This window comes from Mustela lutreola, chromosome 17, assembly GCF_030435805.1.
Source record: "Mustela lutreola isolate mMusLut2 chromosome 17, mMusLut2.pri, whole genome shotgun sequence".
NCBI lineage: Eukaryota > Metazoa > Chordata > Mammalia > Carnivora > Mustelidae > Mustela > Mustela lutreola.
In genome coordinates, this window is record NC_081306.1 from 15716011 (window position 1) to 15732931 (window position 16921).

General features: G+C 47.7%; 1 protein-coding gene across 7 annotated transcripts in view; it reads left to right on the forward strand.

Annotated features, from left to right (window-relative positions):
• The window catches only part of GRIN2A (glutamate ionotropic receptor NMDA type subunit 2A), a 724518-nt gene that overhangs the window by 560401 nt on the left and 147196 nt on the right, over window positions 1–16921 (forward strand). For all 7 annotated transcript variants that reach the window (XM_059155289.1, XM_059155285.1, XM_059155291.1 and 4 more), the window contains one exon: window positions 9509–10101. In XM_059155289.1, coding sequence (XP_059011272.1) covers window positions 9509–10101 — 593 coding nt within the window. The remainder of the gene's footprint in view (window positions 1–9508; window positions 10102–16921) is intronic.

A 16921-nucleotide genomic window follows, 5' to 3' on the forward strand; every position in this document is an offset into this window, starting at 1 on the left:
GACCTTCGCTTTTGGTAGCCTCTTTCCCTAGATCCACTCCCCTGGAACTATGCCCAGCACATCACCGGCATTTGTTAAATTCCTTGAGTGGTTGAAAAGCAATCAATAGATGAATGTTTCTCCAGCAGTAGATCTGGCAGGTCTGCTTAGAGACATCAAGCATTAGTCTCTCTTTCCACCCACAGGCATCCTTGCAGACTCAGAATGATGCCCCCAGTTTGATCCCCAAAGCAGTGGCCTGATGCCAGCTGAGGTGCTGAGGGGGGACTCCGAAGAACGTTGTACCCTGCCTTCAAGAATTCTAGTCTGAGCAGCAGGCAAGAGGCATGGCTCTCAGTAACTGGGCTCCTGCACACAAGTCAGGGCTGAGGAGTAAGAAGTAAAGGCAGAGGTGCTGGGAATTCAGAAGTGGGAGAACTAACGAGTCCATAATGGATGCAGGAGCTGGGGCTTGATGGTCAAGGCTACTGTCTTCACCACTGTCATGGCCGGCTCAGGTTGACCAAGCCCTTGCCCCATGCCAAGGGCTCTCTGTGCCCCATCTCTCAAAGTATGCGCAGCAGCTCTCCAAGGTGTGATGCCTCCTATTGTCATTTCCATTTTTCAGACGGGGAAACAGAGGCTTAGGTCAAATAACTTCTTGGCAGGACGAAGCAGGTCCTGCTGAGGCTGCCAGCAAAGCCATGTTCCTCTTACACAACCCCTGCTGCTTGTGGTTTCTCTGTGTAGAAAATGGTTTATACTCGATGGCATTGTGCTACATTAAGGTAGCGCTGAATTAGGGGTGGCTGTCCCTATGGTGCCCACTGATTCAGGTGAAATTTGGAGCAAATCATTCTAGATTTTGCAGTCTTTCTTTCCTCACCTTGAAGATAGAGCAGTTGGACTTGGCAGTACAGACTCTTCCAAACATGAGCATGTTCTGGAGAACATATGTATTCTAGAACTCCTCAGCAAAGACACTGGTTCAGTGGGGGTGACCTGGAGCCTGGAAATCGGAGGGTATGAGAAATCCCCCCAGGGGAGCACAGCTACAGGGATGGATACTGAAGACTTAGATTCGTGTTTTCGACCCTGGCTGTGTATTACATTCACCCAGGGAATTTTTCAGAAAGTCCTGGACCCTATCCCAGACCCAGTCACTTGGCATCTTTAGGTGTGGGGCTGGTGGGAAGAGATTGGCTTTAAAGTTTAAAGACTGCTAGCTTTTGAGATATGGCTAATGTGACTGAGAACCCAAATAATTAATTTTATTTATTGCTTTTAAATAGAGTTTATGTAGTCCTGTGCGGCCCGTAGGTGTTACATTGGAAACCCAAGCAGGCATAAGATTGAAGGCTTGGTCATTCTAAGAGGCTCCATTCCTTGCTCCATCCCCAACCACAGAGCTTCTCTTAGAAATTATTTTACATGATGTCCGTCTCTTGCATCCTAGTCTGAAACCCGAGTGCTCAGACTCTGAGTTAAAACTGGAGGATCTCTCCTGGTCTCCAGCTCAGAGCATGGGAGCCACCCTCGTTTTTTGGGAGCCCACCAGTCACCAGATATTTAAGGTATTCTCATTTTTTTTTTTCGTTTAAAAAAAAAAATTAAATCCAAAAACTAATGATGTACTCTACATTGGCTAATTGAATTTAAAATAAATTTCTCATTTGTAGAGAGATGAGAGAGGAGAGAAAGGTGCTACTAGGTTATTTTAGAAGAATGATGGTAGATTGGGTCACAGGAGAAGCAAAGTGTGGGGGACAGAATGTAAATCATGAAACAGTCCAATGAATGGGGGTTATTAGAGTAGAATTCTGTGTTTGTGGGGGAAGGAGCTGATGTGCTTTTGGGAAATGATGGCCGTAATGGGGGATGATGGGGTAAAATATGAAGCCTTCCTTTGGTTTTCCTCCCAAGCACACATTACTTGGCTTCATTAACTCATTCAGCAGTTTGCCTGATCACATGCTTGTTGGAGTCCCTGACTCCTCTCAGGTACTGACATGGACTCTGAGTCCCAAACACGTGAGTCCAGATTATGATGGGGCTGGTGTGTGTTTTTACTTTATCCTGAAGGTTGTGAGAGCTGCTGAGAAAAAAATTTAAGAAGGAGGACATCATGCTCCAGTTTGAACTTTAAAAAAAGTAACTGGAGCAGCAGTGTGGAAGGTGGGTGGGAGAGGGACAAGACTTGGGCAGGGACTCTGTACACGAGGTTCTCACTCTGGTTTGAGAGAGAACTTCCAAGGGTCTGGAACATGGGCAGGTACAATAGGGAAAGGAAAAAGAAATAATCCTCTGGGATGATGAAGAAATAATGGGTGCCCCTAAGCTGGAGTGGCGGGTAAGCACAGTAGTGAAGGTGGGAAGAGATCCCTCCTATCCCGAAAGGAGAAAAATGAGTGATAGAACGTAAATCATAGAACACTGCAATAAATGGAGGTTTCCTGGAGGGAAATTTTGTGGACGATGGAGCTGATGGGTTTTTGGGTGCAATTTCCCCTCTTAGCCTCAGTCTTCTGCATCAACTGATTGCTAGTTGATGTGAGATTATGGACGTTGGTCTTCTATTTCTGGGGCATTTTTTTTTCTAGTTGGGTGCCTCAGGAATGATTGAGTGGTGGTTATTAATCACACACACAAACGCACATGCACACGCGCACACAAACACACACACATACACTTCTGTTCCCTGTTCTGCACACCTTGTTATCAGCGTTTTCCAGGAGCTTTGCATCCAGTTTCTGGATTCAGATTGCCTGATCTTGAATCCTGACCCTGCCACGTACCAGCTGTGTGTGTTTGGGCAAGTTACCTTCTCTGAAGCAGGGTTTTGAAATCTCTAGTACAGGGATGATGATAAGACCTCTTGCTACATACTACATTGTACTGCATATTGCATATGCCCTGTAAATGTTAGGTGGGGTGAGGACCATGGTGATGGTAACTCTGATGAGGAGGAAAGGGAGTTGGATAGATGGAGGCGTTGATGAATGATGATGGTGGATGACAATGTTGATGGATGGTGGTGGATGATGAGGAAGAGGAGTAGGAGGAAGATGGATAGGATGGTGGATGATAATGTGGTTGATAATGATGATGATGGTAGTGATGGTGGGTGATGATGATGGTAGATCAGATGAGCAAAGGTAGGTAATGGTGGTAGTGGATTGTCGTGGTGATGGATATGACAGATCAGATGAATGAAGGTAGATAATGGTGGTGGTGGATGATGATGGTGATGGATGATGGTGATGGTGATAATGATATGATGATGGTAGTGGTGATAATGGTGATGGTAGATGATGAATAATGGCAGATTATGATGGGGGTGGATAATGATGTTGATTATAGTAATGGTGGATGATGATGGTGAATGATGATGGTGGTAGATGATGGTAGATGACAATGGTGGTGGATGATAGTGATGGTACCTGGTGAGGATGGGGATGGTAGAAGATGATGGTTGTGGATGATGATGGTGGTAAATGATACAATGGATGGTGATGATGGTGGTGATGGAGGAGGAGGAGGAGAATGACTGATGATAGGACAGAGATCCTTCAGTGGCACAGAGTTAGCTTGTGAGAATGCTATTCTTCTAAACTCTCATGCTTACCAAATTTGGTGCCTTTAGCTTTCCTCTCATCCATGGAAGCAGAAATCAAATATATCTAAAAGCTCAGTTAATACGCAGTCAGAGTGGCAGGAACAGCCCAGGGTTTACCAGGACAGTTCTCCTATGGGAAAAAGAAGATTCCCAAGGAGTCTCTCTCAGTTTTTGCTGGGTCACCTGCATCATTATCTTTGTTTTGGTGCCCACCCTGGCAGGCAGAAGGAAAATAAGCTATGGAAATGGGTACAGAGTTGACAACAGTGAGCAGTTCTCTCAATGCTTCCTAGGGATGAGCTTCCTCCTCCTTTATCTCCTCACCGAGTACATATTGAGCCCCTGCTGTATGTCAGACATTGAGCTATTTTCTGCCAATACTAACTTGAATAATACTCATGCTGCTGTTGAGAGGAGCCCGAGAAAAATTAACAACTCAGCACTGGAGCTCAGATACTCAGCTCACAGAAATTCGGTTTCACTTGTGCTGGCATGGGGCATAAGCACTGGGATTTTTTTTTTTTTTTTTTTTTTTAAAAACAACCCTCAAATGATTCCCCTGTGCAGCCAGGAATGAGAGCCACTGGTGTACATGAGGGAACATTGGATGACGTTGCATCTTGTACCAAAGCTGTTGTTAGCAGGGTGAGGGTTTTAGGGAGATCACTTAACCTCTCTTCCTGTGACTTTATGAGAAATGTCATCCATGACGGTTCTAATGACTTGAAATACCTCATCCCTTGAGTAGTTAGACTCAAAGAGCTAATTGGTAGGAGTGTTCTTTATAGCCTTTGTAGGTGGGTAAGTGAAATGAAAGTTGGTATTCGACTCTGTTAGACATCATGCCTTGATACCCACAGAGTCAGGTCTCACCCTGAACACTCAGCAAGCTCTGGAACATTCTAGAACATGAGATCAGGAACTCTCATCTAATGAGACCTCAGTTTAGGGTGGGACCAAAATACAGAGTGGAGAGCAGACACCCAGAATCCCACACCCCCTGCCTCCCTCGCTCTGTGTTTAAAACAGTTTGTTCTGTCTTCAGCAGAGCAGTGAGCCTGGGGAGAGAACTGCTCTTGCTGCAGAACCAAAGTGGGTGTCTGAAATCTGTTCCTCTCCCCCGGCTGCGCACTGCTGAGGAAGCCGGTGCCAGAGGTGGTCAGAGACTGCTCTGTAGAATCTGAAAAGGACAGGCTGAGGGATGGCAGGAGGTGGTGAGTGCGGGAGAAACAGCCTCTGCCACTCAGGTAGGGAGCGGGAAGAATGTTCAGGGCCTTGAAAAGAGGGCCATGTGGCATATCAGATGCCAGGCCCTGGGAGTGTGGCCAGATTCCTCCGTCACCTCCTGCCAGTCCGTAAAAATACCTTCGAAAAATCCGGGGCTAAACGTGAGCCTCCTCAGTGTCTCGCTGTGCAGTTCTGTTTTGCAAATACTTTCTCCCGTTCATCCCTCCGTAAGGCATACAGAGCCTTGGGTTTGGAATGGGTTTTGAAGTTTCAGATGCCGGTGGAAATGATGGTGGTTCAGGGTAACTGCGGGAGGTCCATGAAGGACAAGAGTGATGGTTTCTCTCCAAAGCATGATTCATCAGTGTGAGGAAAGATAGTCCCTTCTCTTCATGTGGCCTCCTTGGGCTCAGAGTGAGTGGGCTGATTTGCAGAGGGCTGGTGAGGAGGAGGGGCAGGCAGTGTGTCGCTGCTGTGTCAGTAGATCTGGACATACCAGTTTCTGAATTAGGATTAGGATCCCTTTAGGTTTCTGGCTCTGTCCATGTTGTGTAGAGGACTGAGGACGTGGAGAGGCATCTCTACACTGTGGGGAGTCAGGCATAGATGATGGATGAGCGTGCCATACCATTTCAGCCCTTCTTCCTGGCAGCCCCTGGCCCCCGCCCACCCTGAGATGGTGCTTATTATGCCCACCTTCTAGGCAAAGAAACTCAGATGCAGAAAGTTTCAGAATTCACCCATGGTCATGTGGTTCATTTACGCCGAGCCACAACTTGAACTCCAGTCTAGTAGACCCCAGAGCCCACACTGTTTCAATTATAAAGCGACTGGTGTGCATAAAAGGGTAGGCTGGGGAGTCTCATCTTAATGTGATTGTCTAGGGGAGCCACTGTTGACCATAGAGGAGGGGAGTGGCCTGGTTAAAGCAGTGTCCAACCAGGAACTTCCATCAGGCAATCATGACCCGGTGAATTGTTGGGATGCTCGAGTCCAGAGCGGGTATTACATCTGACCCATGGGAAAAATAACAGTGACGCCGACTTGTTGAGGACTTGATAGGTGATGGGTACTGCCCTGGATGCTTTTCTACAAGGAGGTCATTGAATCCTTCCTGCTCAGTGAGGAAGTGTGGTCGTCGCCAGCAGGGTCGTGCAGGGCTGAAAACCTTAGAATCTCAAAGGCAGGCCAGTCTGAGTTCCCTGCCCGTATGAGCCTGGAGGAGTCACTCTGGCTCTGAATCTGTTTCTTCGTTTGTATGACGGGGATCGTGTTGGGATCCGTTGAGGAAGGTGGTTGGAGGTAGGATTAACTGAGCTACTACACTGAAAGCGTTGAGCTACATAACTCTCATAGAAGCGTTAACTAGTATAATCATTGACATTGCTGTACCCATTGTACAGATGTGGAAACTGAGTCTGGGAAAGGCGAAGTGAATTTTCCCCCCCAAGGCCACCCAGTTAAGATTGCTCCCCAGACAGCATGACCCCAGAAGTTACCCTGTTGTCCCTCCTGGGGAGAACATACTAATGTGGACTAGAAGAGAGTAGCAGGAGAGATTCAGCCTGGACTAATGCACCGGAAGACCCGGGGGGGTGGGGGGTGGGGTGGGGTGGGAATGGCACAGGCAAGGAGCTTGCACATGTTTTTACACAGACGGCTGTGACAAACAAGCTTGTGGCTAATGAACTACCGTCCCTATAATTATCTTTCTCCTTCACGAAGTTCACAGTGCAGCCGTGCCCTCCTCCCCACATGGGGAGTTAGGTAACGCTGCACTTACAGAGCTTATAGCTCTGCTCTGTGCACAGAGCTGCTCGTGGATACAGTAACGTCTGGCTCATAGCACAAGGAGCTGGGGCGTGGGAGCATCCCAGACAACCCCCCCTCTCTCGACATCTAGCATGCTAGATCTCCACCTCTCCGCTAATTCCGATTATCCCCAGCAAGTGTGTACATAGGATCATCTCAGAGATCCTTTTTATTGAGTTCCGACCATGCCCTGCTTAGCCTCTGCCCTCCTGAGATCTTTCTCCATGCCTCGTGTGCTCAGTACAAGAAGATGCTGATCCCTTTGCCTTTTGCAGTCCCGATGTGACTCTGGCCAGCAGCTTCCTTGGAGCCATCTTTGCTCCGTGGGAATTATTACACTTCCTTGGTAATTAAGTTTGGAGCTTCTCATTGCCATCCCCAGAAGCACCCGGCAGTGTGTCATGGTGGTAGACGTAACTGCCTTGAGACTTGACTTCTCTGCCTTCATCTCTTGCTGGGGTCTTTAGGTTATTGTGGTTTTTGGTATCGAACAAGGTTCTATGGGCAGCTTTAGAGGCTTGGAGGACTTTTGTATTCCTTCTCTGATCAGAAAAGGTCACTCTGTATGTTTCAGAGATTGGGTGGCGGACTGGTAGGTTGGTGATGTTGAAAGATTTAATTTTTTTGGACATGACATTCAAGAGCCATAAACCGAATTCTTCTGTTTTGCTTTGTGTTTAAACCAAGGAAATTGCTCTTAGACTTCATTCACACATTCATTTACTCACACGTTCCCTCATCCTGCATTTCCTGATGTGTCATGTGCCCAGCCTTCTGCCAGGTTCTAGGGACAGAGACATGAGGACAGCAAGATCTCTGCTCTTGAGCCGTTCATGGTCTTGTTGAGGCATGATTTAAAATGATTAATCAATCCAAGAATATTGGATTTCTCCAAAAGCTACTATAGGGAAAAAGATAATTATCCAAAGTCTTTAAATCTGTTACCCACTTTAATTGATTTAATTAGGTAAAATTCATAAAGCTGTATTGTTGGAAGGAGCCCAGAGGCATTTATTCTTGTTTTTCTGTTTTGGTTTTGTTTTTTTTTCCCCTCTCTGCCTTCAAGCCGAGCTGCACTTGAATTATCCCCCAAACCCATGCATTTCAGAAAATGGAAGTATTTTGAACAACTATGGCTTTTGGCCCATTCAGATAAAACTTTCTATTCAGTGAGCACCCCAGGGAAAACTTGGCAGACTTCTTGAAAGGGTTGACATGCACGGCTACAAAGTATTTTTTTGAAAGACAAAGGGAACCATCCACTCTTAATATAGACACACACACACACACACACACACACACACACACACGGAACCCCCATATTCCTACTATTGCGGTGAATGCATATCCCGTAACTTGGATTCTAGACTATGGGAATGTAATCCCATAGCTCAGAATGCAAAACGAAAGCATGGCTTCACTATAGTAAGGACCCCTTGAGAATTCTTTTAGTTTCCGGGGACAGAAAACTCTATCTCAGCACTTGTCACATTGTGTTTTGTTCCAACACAGAGGCACACCTTCTATTTAGCTGGCTTTTTGCGCACCTTGCCCATCAGTCAGCAGCCTGGTTTACGCACCTGCTATCTGCAGATCTTCAGTTGATCCTAAGAAAGTTGTGGCTGTATTCTGGAAAGGGGGCTGGTCACAGAACCAGGTCCCAAGGTTGTTTCGGGCCTCATGACCCCCACCCTGCCAACACCACCATCTCCATAGAATCATCATGGGGATTTGAGGAGTTACGGGGTGTGAAGGTAGTTTATAAGTTGTCCAACTGTAGGCATTGCCTGCCTTTTCTAAATGGAACTCTGTCCTTACGATCAGATCGTGACTTAGGGAGATGTTAGAGCTATCAGAGGCCCTTTAACCCAACACAAGTTGCCACGTGCCTTTCCAGAGTCAGAACATTGAGCAGCTCCCCCTTATGCTTGAATAAAGTCTGAGGCCTCCCATGGTGGGGTTCCTGCCAACTTCTTCACCGTCTTCTCATCCCCCTGCTTCATGAGCAATAATGAGTTTACCTTTGGCTTCTAGAATACTCGAGATGTATCTGTAGGGCCTCTGAGAGTATCGTGTCCCGCTGTTCCCCTTCTTCCTCACCCGGATGCTCCCTTGGCATCCCCTTATGCTTCTCTCAGCCTCTAGTCCCAGGAAATTGCTCTTCCCCAAATTCCCACCAGATCTGTGAAGGTAGAGACCATGCCTGTGTCTGTCTTCCATATCATTTCCCCATGTTCTAGAATGGTATCGCTGCATAGTTAGGGGGTCAACAAGTACTGGTTGATCCAGAGAGACATTTAGGTAGAATGTCCAGTGAGCATGTATTATACTTTATAGTACCCAGGAGTGTAGAATCCAAGCGACAAATCCTACTTGGACTAGCTCAAGCAACCACGGCTTATGTTGGCTTATGACCAACAGGTCCAGAGTCAGGGGCTTCAGGCATGGCAGACTCCAGGTGCTCCAAGCACATCATCAGGACTGTGTCTCGGTGTTTTGATGTTGCCTCTTTTGGCTTCATTTTCCAGTTCTCAGCCTGGGACCAGATAGAGTTCATTGTGTTGAAACCACAGGGGCCCCAGAGGGTAGAGAGGAAACAGGATTAGCCAGCAGCAAAAACAACAGGCGCCCTTCATGTGTCAGGCTGCAGGCTCCTGGTTCAGGGTCTCTCTCCTCTCTTTCTAGTGTCTGTTCCCTAGTGTGGCCTATAGTAGGTGCTCAGGGATGTTTGCGAACACATAGGTGTGTGATGGTTTTGCCCTCCCTTCTAAAAAGGCGTTTTTTAAGCCTATAAAGACAGATGGTTGCATATAAACCACCTTCTGCCTCATCCTCTGTTTTGATTGATTTTTTTTTTTTAACACCTGTTGGCAGGACCCAACGTCAACCTTCTTCCAGTTCGGAGCATCCATCCAGCAACAAGCCACGGTCATGCTGAAGATCATGCAGGATTATGACTGGCACGTCTTCTCCCTGGTGACCACCATCTTCCCCGGGTACAGGGAATTCATTAGCTTCATCAAGACCACCGTGGACAACAGCTTTGTGGGCTGGGACATGCAGAACGTGATCACCTTGGACACTTCCTTTGAGGATGCCAAGACCCAGGTCCAGCTGAAGAAGATTCACTCCTCCGTCATCCTGCTCTACTGTTCCAAAGACGAGGCTGTCCTCATCCTGAGTGAGGCCCGCTCCCTGGGCCTCACTGGATATGATTTCTTCTGGATCGTCCCCAGCTTGGTTTCTGGGAACACAGAGCTCATCCCGAAGGAGTTCCCGTCAGGCCTCATTTCGGTCTCCTACGACGACTGGGACTACAGCCTGGAGGCGCGGGTGAGGGACGGCCTGGGCATCCTCACCACGGCTGCGTACTCCATGCTGGAGAAGTTCTCCTACATCCCCGAGGCCAAGGCCAGCTGCTATGGGCAGACGGAGAAGCTGGACACCCCGCCGCACACTCTGCACCAGTAAGCAGGCCATCTTTGCTTGTCTCCCGAAACGGGACCAGAGTTTTGTTTGTTTCTGTGCCTGTTTGTTTGTTTGAAAACTCAGAGCAGTACATACATATACTCCCTGCTGAGAACGTGACCTGCAAAGAGCGAATGCCCTGTGTGTGCTTATGGGATTCCCTCCGATTGGCTCTCCCCTCCTCTCTTCGCCCCGACTCCTCTTCTGTTTATAACTTACATCCCACTTTGTTTTCTGCAACTTTATATTTTTTTTAACTCAACAGTAGACCTTGGAAACCGAGACCTGTGTCTGTACCCATCTGTGTGTGTCTCTCTCTCTCCATATTCTGTCTGTAGCTACAGCTCAAGTGTGCCTGTGTGTGTATGCATACATAGAGATGGATTTTTTTAAAAGATTTTATTTATTTGACAGAGGGAAAGAGATCACAAGTAGGCAGAGCAGCAGGTGGGGGGTGGGGGGGAAGCAGACTCCCTGCTGAGCAGAGAGCCCGATGTGGGGCTCGATCCCAGGACCCTGAGATCATGACCTGGGTTGAAGGCAGAAGCTTAACCCACTGACCCACCCAGGCGCCCCTCGAGATGGATTTTATATGCACATACATACACATCAATGGATGGATGTACATAGATGTATGTATGTGTACGTGCATATGCACAGATATGGATACATGAAGGTATGTAGGTAATAAATACGTGTAGATGTGGGGAGGGGGTGGGCGTGTTCTTTGCAACCTTCATGTTGCATTTCTCAACAGGGAGATACCGTGATTTATCTACCCAGTCTCCATAATGATAGAAAATCTAAATTGTCTCAGATTTGGTTCCCCTTGAGAAACGAAGTGACAGTGATGGTCATCCCACAGGTCTCCAGGCTGGGTTCTAGGCAGCTCAAGTTGAGGGTCACAGAACATATGCATGTAAACATTGAAGTACTTGTTGGCAGACTGTCCTGCCAAGGAACTGTCCCAATCTGTATTCACACAAGTCACTCGACTTCCCACATCCTCACCAGCGTGTTACACTTTGGGAAAACTGCCCACGCTGGGCCTTCCATCCTCTGTTGGACTGTGTGTCTCAATGTCTTCCCTTCTTCTGTCCTGTCTTTGTGGATCATTGGAAATCTTGGCAAATAACGCTTCGAAGGCGGCAGTGTGTTGCATCCTATGGATGTATCCTAATGTAGTTAACTCCAACCGTCTTGGTGGGCATTTCAGTTTCATGTTGCTGCGAAGTGTCATTGGTCTTCGTGCCCATGGTTATAGCACAGCTGTTGACAATTAAAATGATCCCTCCTGCACCCCCACTTTGCATGCTTTTGCCTGATGTTCGATGATTGAATGCGCATGCTTTCATTTCCTCAGATGACAAGCAGCACGGCTCTGCGAGGAGGGCACGGGACTCTCGGGGTAGATTTGTCAGGGTTTGAATCTTGTCCACTTCCGGTGTGCCTTGGCCGGTCACCTTGCCTTTCTAGGCCTCCGGGTTCATTGTAAAGGGATGATAATAGCACTACTGCCTCTAGGCGGCGCGCCACCTGGAGGGTGATTTGTTAAACCACAGGTGGCTGGATTTCACACTCAAGAGTCTGTAATCCAGGAGCCCTGGGGAGGGCTCCCAGAATTTGGAATCCCAGCAGGGCTCCTGGGTGATGTTGGGATTGCTGGTCTGCGGATTGTGCCCTGAGAACCAGCGTTCTGTGGATTGAGCTCACTATTAAATAAGGTGATGACTGGGAGAGTACTGTGTAGCTCAGGGCCTGGCACCCGGTGGTGACCGACTGACCGTCAGAATGACCAGAGAAGTGGGTTTTGGTCATCAGAACTTAGGAGTCAGCCGGTGCGGTTGGGTTATTATCAGCAGAATAATACGTCACTCCCCAATGTCTCTGGAAGATTTTAGGACTTTGAATCTGCTACAGTTCAGGGATTATCTCTGAGCGGAGTCTGGAGACATGTCGAGCGCGTGCGTCTGTGTGTGTGTTTATGCGCTAGAAGGATGATGGGTCTTTAAAATCGGTGTACACCTGCAAAATGAACTCTTGAGTTAAGAAATCGTGGTCCTTTGCAGTGTTCCCTTCCTCTCTCCTCATTCCCTCCTTAGGGATCCTCTTTCTACACTGCCACTTCCAGCGTCTCAAAATAATTGTCTAAGTATCAGGAAGCAACTCTGATGCATCAGTATGAAGCATGGAAGCCTCTTAGGGAGGCAGGATTGCTGTCAGCCCAGTGACAAGGGCTGGGCTAATGAATGCTTCCTTCCCATAAGAAGTGCCCTACAGCTGGAACAGTCACAAATGTATAATTTTGATGAAAACATAACTCAATTTTGCAGCAATTGAGATATAATGTATACAGGAAGAGGAATTTGAGAAGGATGATTGTTCAGACATGCAGAGCTCCTTCCAGTGACCACCCTGAATTCCACTCTTTAAGAAAAAAAAAATTCTGCTGTGAAATGCTATCAAGCTATTTCTAGGAGTTATGCTCTGAAGGCAGCAATTTCGTGGACGGTGTTTCAGCCCTAGAGTAGCGGGGCATCAGGTGGGGTGAGCCGTCATCCACTGCCTGGTGGATCCACCGTCCCTCCTTCCGTGGGCCGCTGCTGGTGCTCACCCCGTGTGTGAGGCTGGACCGTGGCACCAACAGTGGCTCCTTACCACACTTGCCCACTGTCCCAGTGTTTCTTAAACTCCCCCGGGGAAGAGGAGATGCTTGCCAGGCAAGGAAGGGACCGGGAACTGGAAAAAGTCCCAATTGGCCATTTTCCAGAACAGCATTAAGGACCGTGCTCTCTCTCCATCCGTCGTTCCTTCCAGCCAGTGGACCCTGTGCTGGCCCCTGGGGCACGGACAGGAATGAAGATAGAATTTCTCAAAGAATGAAGAAGGAAGAAATCTGTCTCGTGGCATACTCTGGGAACAGGGACTCTTAAAAAAAAAATACTAGGGGAAGAAAAAAATAAAAAAGAATAGTACAAAGTATGATAAAACACCCACCCCAACACCGATCACCGAGAACAAAGGTGAATGTGTCACCTTTGTTTCAAAATTTTAAAAGAAAGAAAACATTCCTGATGAGGTAACAGTCCTGATTATATCTCTCCCGACTTCCACTTTCTTCCCTTCGTCTCAGGAGGAAAGAACACTGGCGGGAATTTGGTAGGGACCAGATCTGTGTGTGTGTGTCTTGTACTTCTCATCTAGATGTCTGTGACACCTTAGATCCAATGCACAGTTCCTTTTAATGCCCATAAATGATGTCCGATATGTTCAAATTGCCTTGGCTTCAACCTTGGGGTTCAGGATAGATTTCGGAGGACACTTGGCCTTCTCGCATATTCATCGTGCTTGGGCTTCTGTGCTCGATTGTGTAAGTGTTGTCCTGTTTGTTTGATCGTCACCCCCATGATGGACATTTGCGTGGCCGATGGTAAGGGGTCTTCATTATTGGATCCATGAGATCGTTCAGCGGAAGCCCGGGACTCTCGAGTTCCAGCTTCTGCCAAGCCATGCGTTCGCCAGGTAGCGCTCATTACTCCCACTTTGTGGAAAGGAGGATATACATAGTTTCAGAAGAAGCTCAGATGAATTCACATGATGGGTATCCTGGTACATTGCTGCGGGATCCGGGGTCTGGCTTGGACTGGTTGAGTGCGCCATCTTGGAAGTAGTGATACATGTCCTTCTGTGGTCTTCAGGGACCACCCAGAGCTTGTGTGCACAGGATGCCGTAACCATGACTTCCTGCCTGCGATGCGGGACGTGGTAGGAGAGCCAGCTTGCTGAGGATGACGTGGGCCTGTTTCTGTCCCTGGGATTTCAGGGGAGAAAAAAGGTGGGGACAAGGGGGAAATGTTCTTTATGTTTAATATTCCTGGTTTTACAGAAGGCACTTTGAAAAGAGCAGTCAGCATTTTATAAAGTTCAAAAATAGCTCAGCCGTGTTATGTAACCTCCTTCTTGCTGCTCCGAAATTATTAAACATCTGTCCCTTCCCCGAGTGTCAGGTGTATTGCTGTTAACTCTTGGAACGGTGACGTAGGTCAATATCTAGAATAGAGGCTGTTCTGTTCAGTCCTGTCCCAAGCGTCCCTCCAGGACGCTGGTGGACAGGGCCCTTTGGGAGGCAGTGTAGCCTCAGCGTGAGGAATCTGGCACTGAAGCTGGTCTGCCTGGGTTTGAGTCCTGGCTCAGAACTCTTCTAGATCCAAAGCTTTGGACAAGCCCCTTAATTCCTCCAAGTCTGCCTCCTGAGATACAACATGGGGACCAGAAAAGTGTATGTGTCTTACCCCAGAGCCTGGCATGTGGAAAGGAGTTTATAAACCTTTACTCCTAAGGCAGAACTTGCAAATATAAAATTGGGAGTGAGACTGATGTATCCGCACGCTATAGTCCACAACATTGCCAGTCATTCATTCCCTAGAAAGGTATTTAGTACCTATGTAAGCTAGATGCCAGCTCTCCAAAGATGGCAGAGCAGGGAAAGTCCCGTAGGAATACGGGGGAAGTCAGTGTTGCCACGTGTCTTGCTGTCTTTGAGACGTGCAGGTCAGGGGACCGACCGTTCCATAGTAGAGGCTCCTCGCACAAGGTGGAGGTACAGGAGGAAAGGGGAGAGGTCCTCCTGGGGAAGCAGAACCCCTAAGAAGAAGAGCACTACAATTGGGACGACTCAATGCTCTACTAATACGTCCCACACTTCTTCCTGGTAGCTTTTATTTCTTCCCCCAGTGCTGTAGCTCTGGTCATTCTCAGTCATATCTTGCTGTGTCTGGGTTTGAGCTTGTAGACCCAGGAGAGAAGTTCCTGTCACATTTTAGGCCTACAGTTCTATAGGGCACGGAACATTACATGTGTGTTGTGAGTGGTGTGTGTGTGTGTGTGTGTGTGTGTGTGTGTGTGTGTTGTGGTTGTCTCATTGTACCAGAATTAAGTGAAATCATATGCAGAGCATCACTGTGCCCAACGTGTAACAGACATTTCACAAAAAACAGTCATGTCACTATTGTCATCTCTATGGTGATGGTCATCATGATTATTTCTTTGATGTATATATACTTGTTACACTGCAGGCTGTTCACGGGCAGGGGAGGAAGAAATAGATTTCTCTCTTATTTTTTAACGGTGGAGTGATGACGTGTGTCCTGTGGCTCCCATTTTGGTGAAGGGGCCAGGACGTGGAGAGGTGAGTGCATTGGAAGGCAGGTGCTCAAGGACATGTATATAACACACATGAGTGGGGAAAGAATATCTTCTCCCAGGAGAGTTACGGATTTGGATTGAAGAGAAGTTATTTGGCTTTGATTGATGATATCTGGCTTGACCCCTTATGTATTTTATATTAACTTCTTGATTTATGAAGTGAGGCTTCTACATCGAGAAGCAACAACACAGCAAATGATTGCCCTGACAGGAAAGGAAATTGAAGGAAGATATATATGTGCGTGTCAGTTTAATTGACATGCACGTATACATCTTTGATACTTTTCTCCTACCTTCATTTCTCAAACAATCATGGAAAAGTTCCTGGCTTAATGACCCATTAAGAGACTGCACTAACCCGGGTTGGCGTGGTTTTATTTGATAGTCAGAATTATCACTGTGGGTTTCTTTTTTTAATGCCAGGAAAAGAGCCCACTCAGTTAAATCTCAGAGCTTGACCAGCGTTAAAGCTTCCCTGGGCGAATGAGATAACTCTTTGCAAATATTTATCTGTGGGATCACCGGAGGCTCAACAAACATTTCTGGCAGTGGCATCAGGCGCCCAGGAGACCAAGGCATCCTGTGGCTTGTGCTCTCAATCTGGGACTCCGCTTGGCAACGGTATGGGGAAAGGCTGACCTTCAAAGTAAATCCGGAAGAGACGTATCGAAGTGAGATAGCATAAGATCCAGGGGCATGTGCCACATGGAGGGCCCAAAGCACGTTCCAGAAGGCCGTGTGACTTTGTGAAACATGGCTTTGGATGGTCCCCTGTTCACCCCTCATGTCCGGGTTATCAATGGCAAGTTCCTTAACTTCATGGAGCCCCTGCTTCCTTGACTGCAGACAGATTGTTGCATCCCTAGGGAACCATGGTGACATTCAAATGCATGTGATATTCTCAACCAAACATCTATGTTATAGTTGGCACCCACAGATGTTAATTGTCTTCCTTCCCTGAGCCAGAGACACAGCTTGATGAGCCCCCCACTGTGTCCTGGTGGACCCGTGAGAGGTGGACGGTGCACCCCAGGCGTCCAGCCTGACAGCTAAGTGAACAGCCTCTCTTCAGCCTCATCTCCGTCTGTGGCCTCCCTCCTGGAACACAGACGTCTCTTTGTTGGCCGGGAGTCAAAAGGACCGTATGCCAACCCTGCCATGCAAGTCAATCATTTCCAACTGGCACCCAGTGACTAGCTCGACAAATGGTGGAAACCCGATGCTGGCAACCTGAAGGGACCAGAAATTGGCCCTGCCTCTACCTTGAGGGGAAGGTGGCTTGGGTTGTTTTGAGGTCACGCAGGAAACACGCCCGTTGTTCACATTTGCCTCAGTCCAGATGCGAGTGTTTGGATTTAGGGACTGGCATGCCTCACAAAAAGATGTGTCGTGGGTTGAACACTAGGAGAGTTTTTATTTTGAAACTTGTTAATTTGGTGACATCCAGTAATAATTTGCTGCAACTCCCTTCTGTGAAAAGATGAAGCAAAGAAAAACACCGAGTTCATTACTCTGGTGCCTGCTGACAGAGAGTATACTGGGGACAGAGGCTCTTAATGTGTGAGGAGGCCAGTTAGGGGACCGTGGCACAGTCCAGGAGAGAGCAGGTGGTAG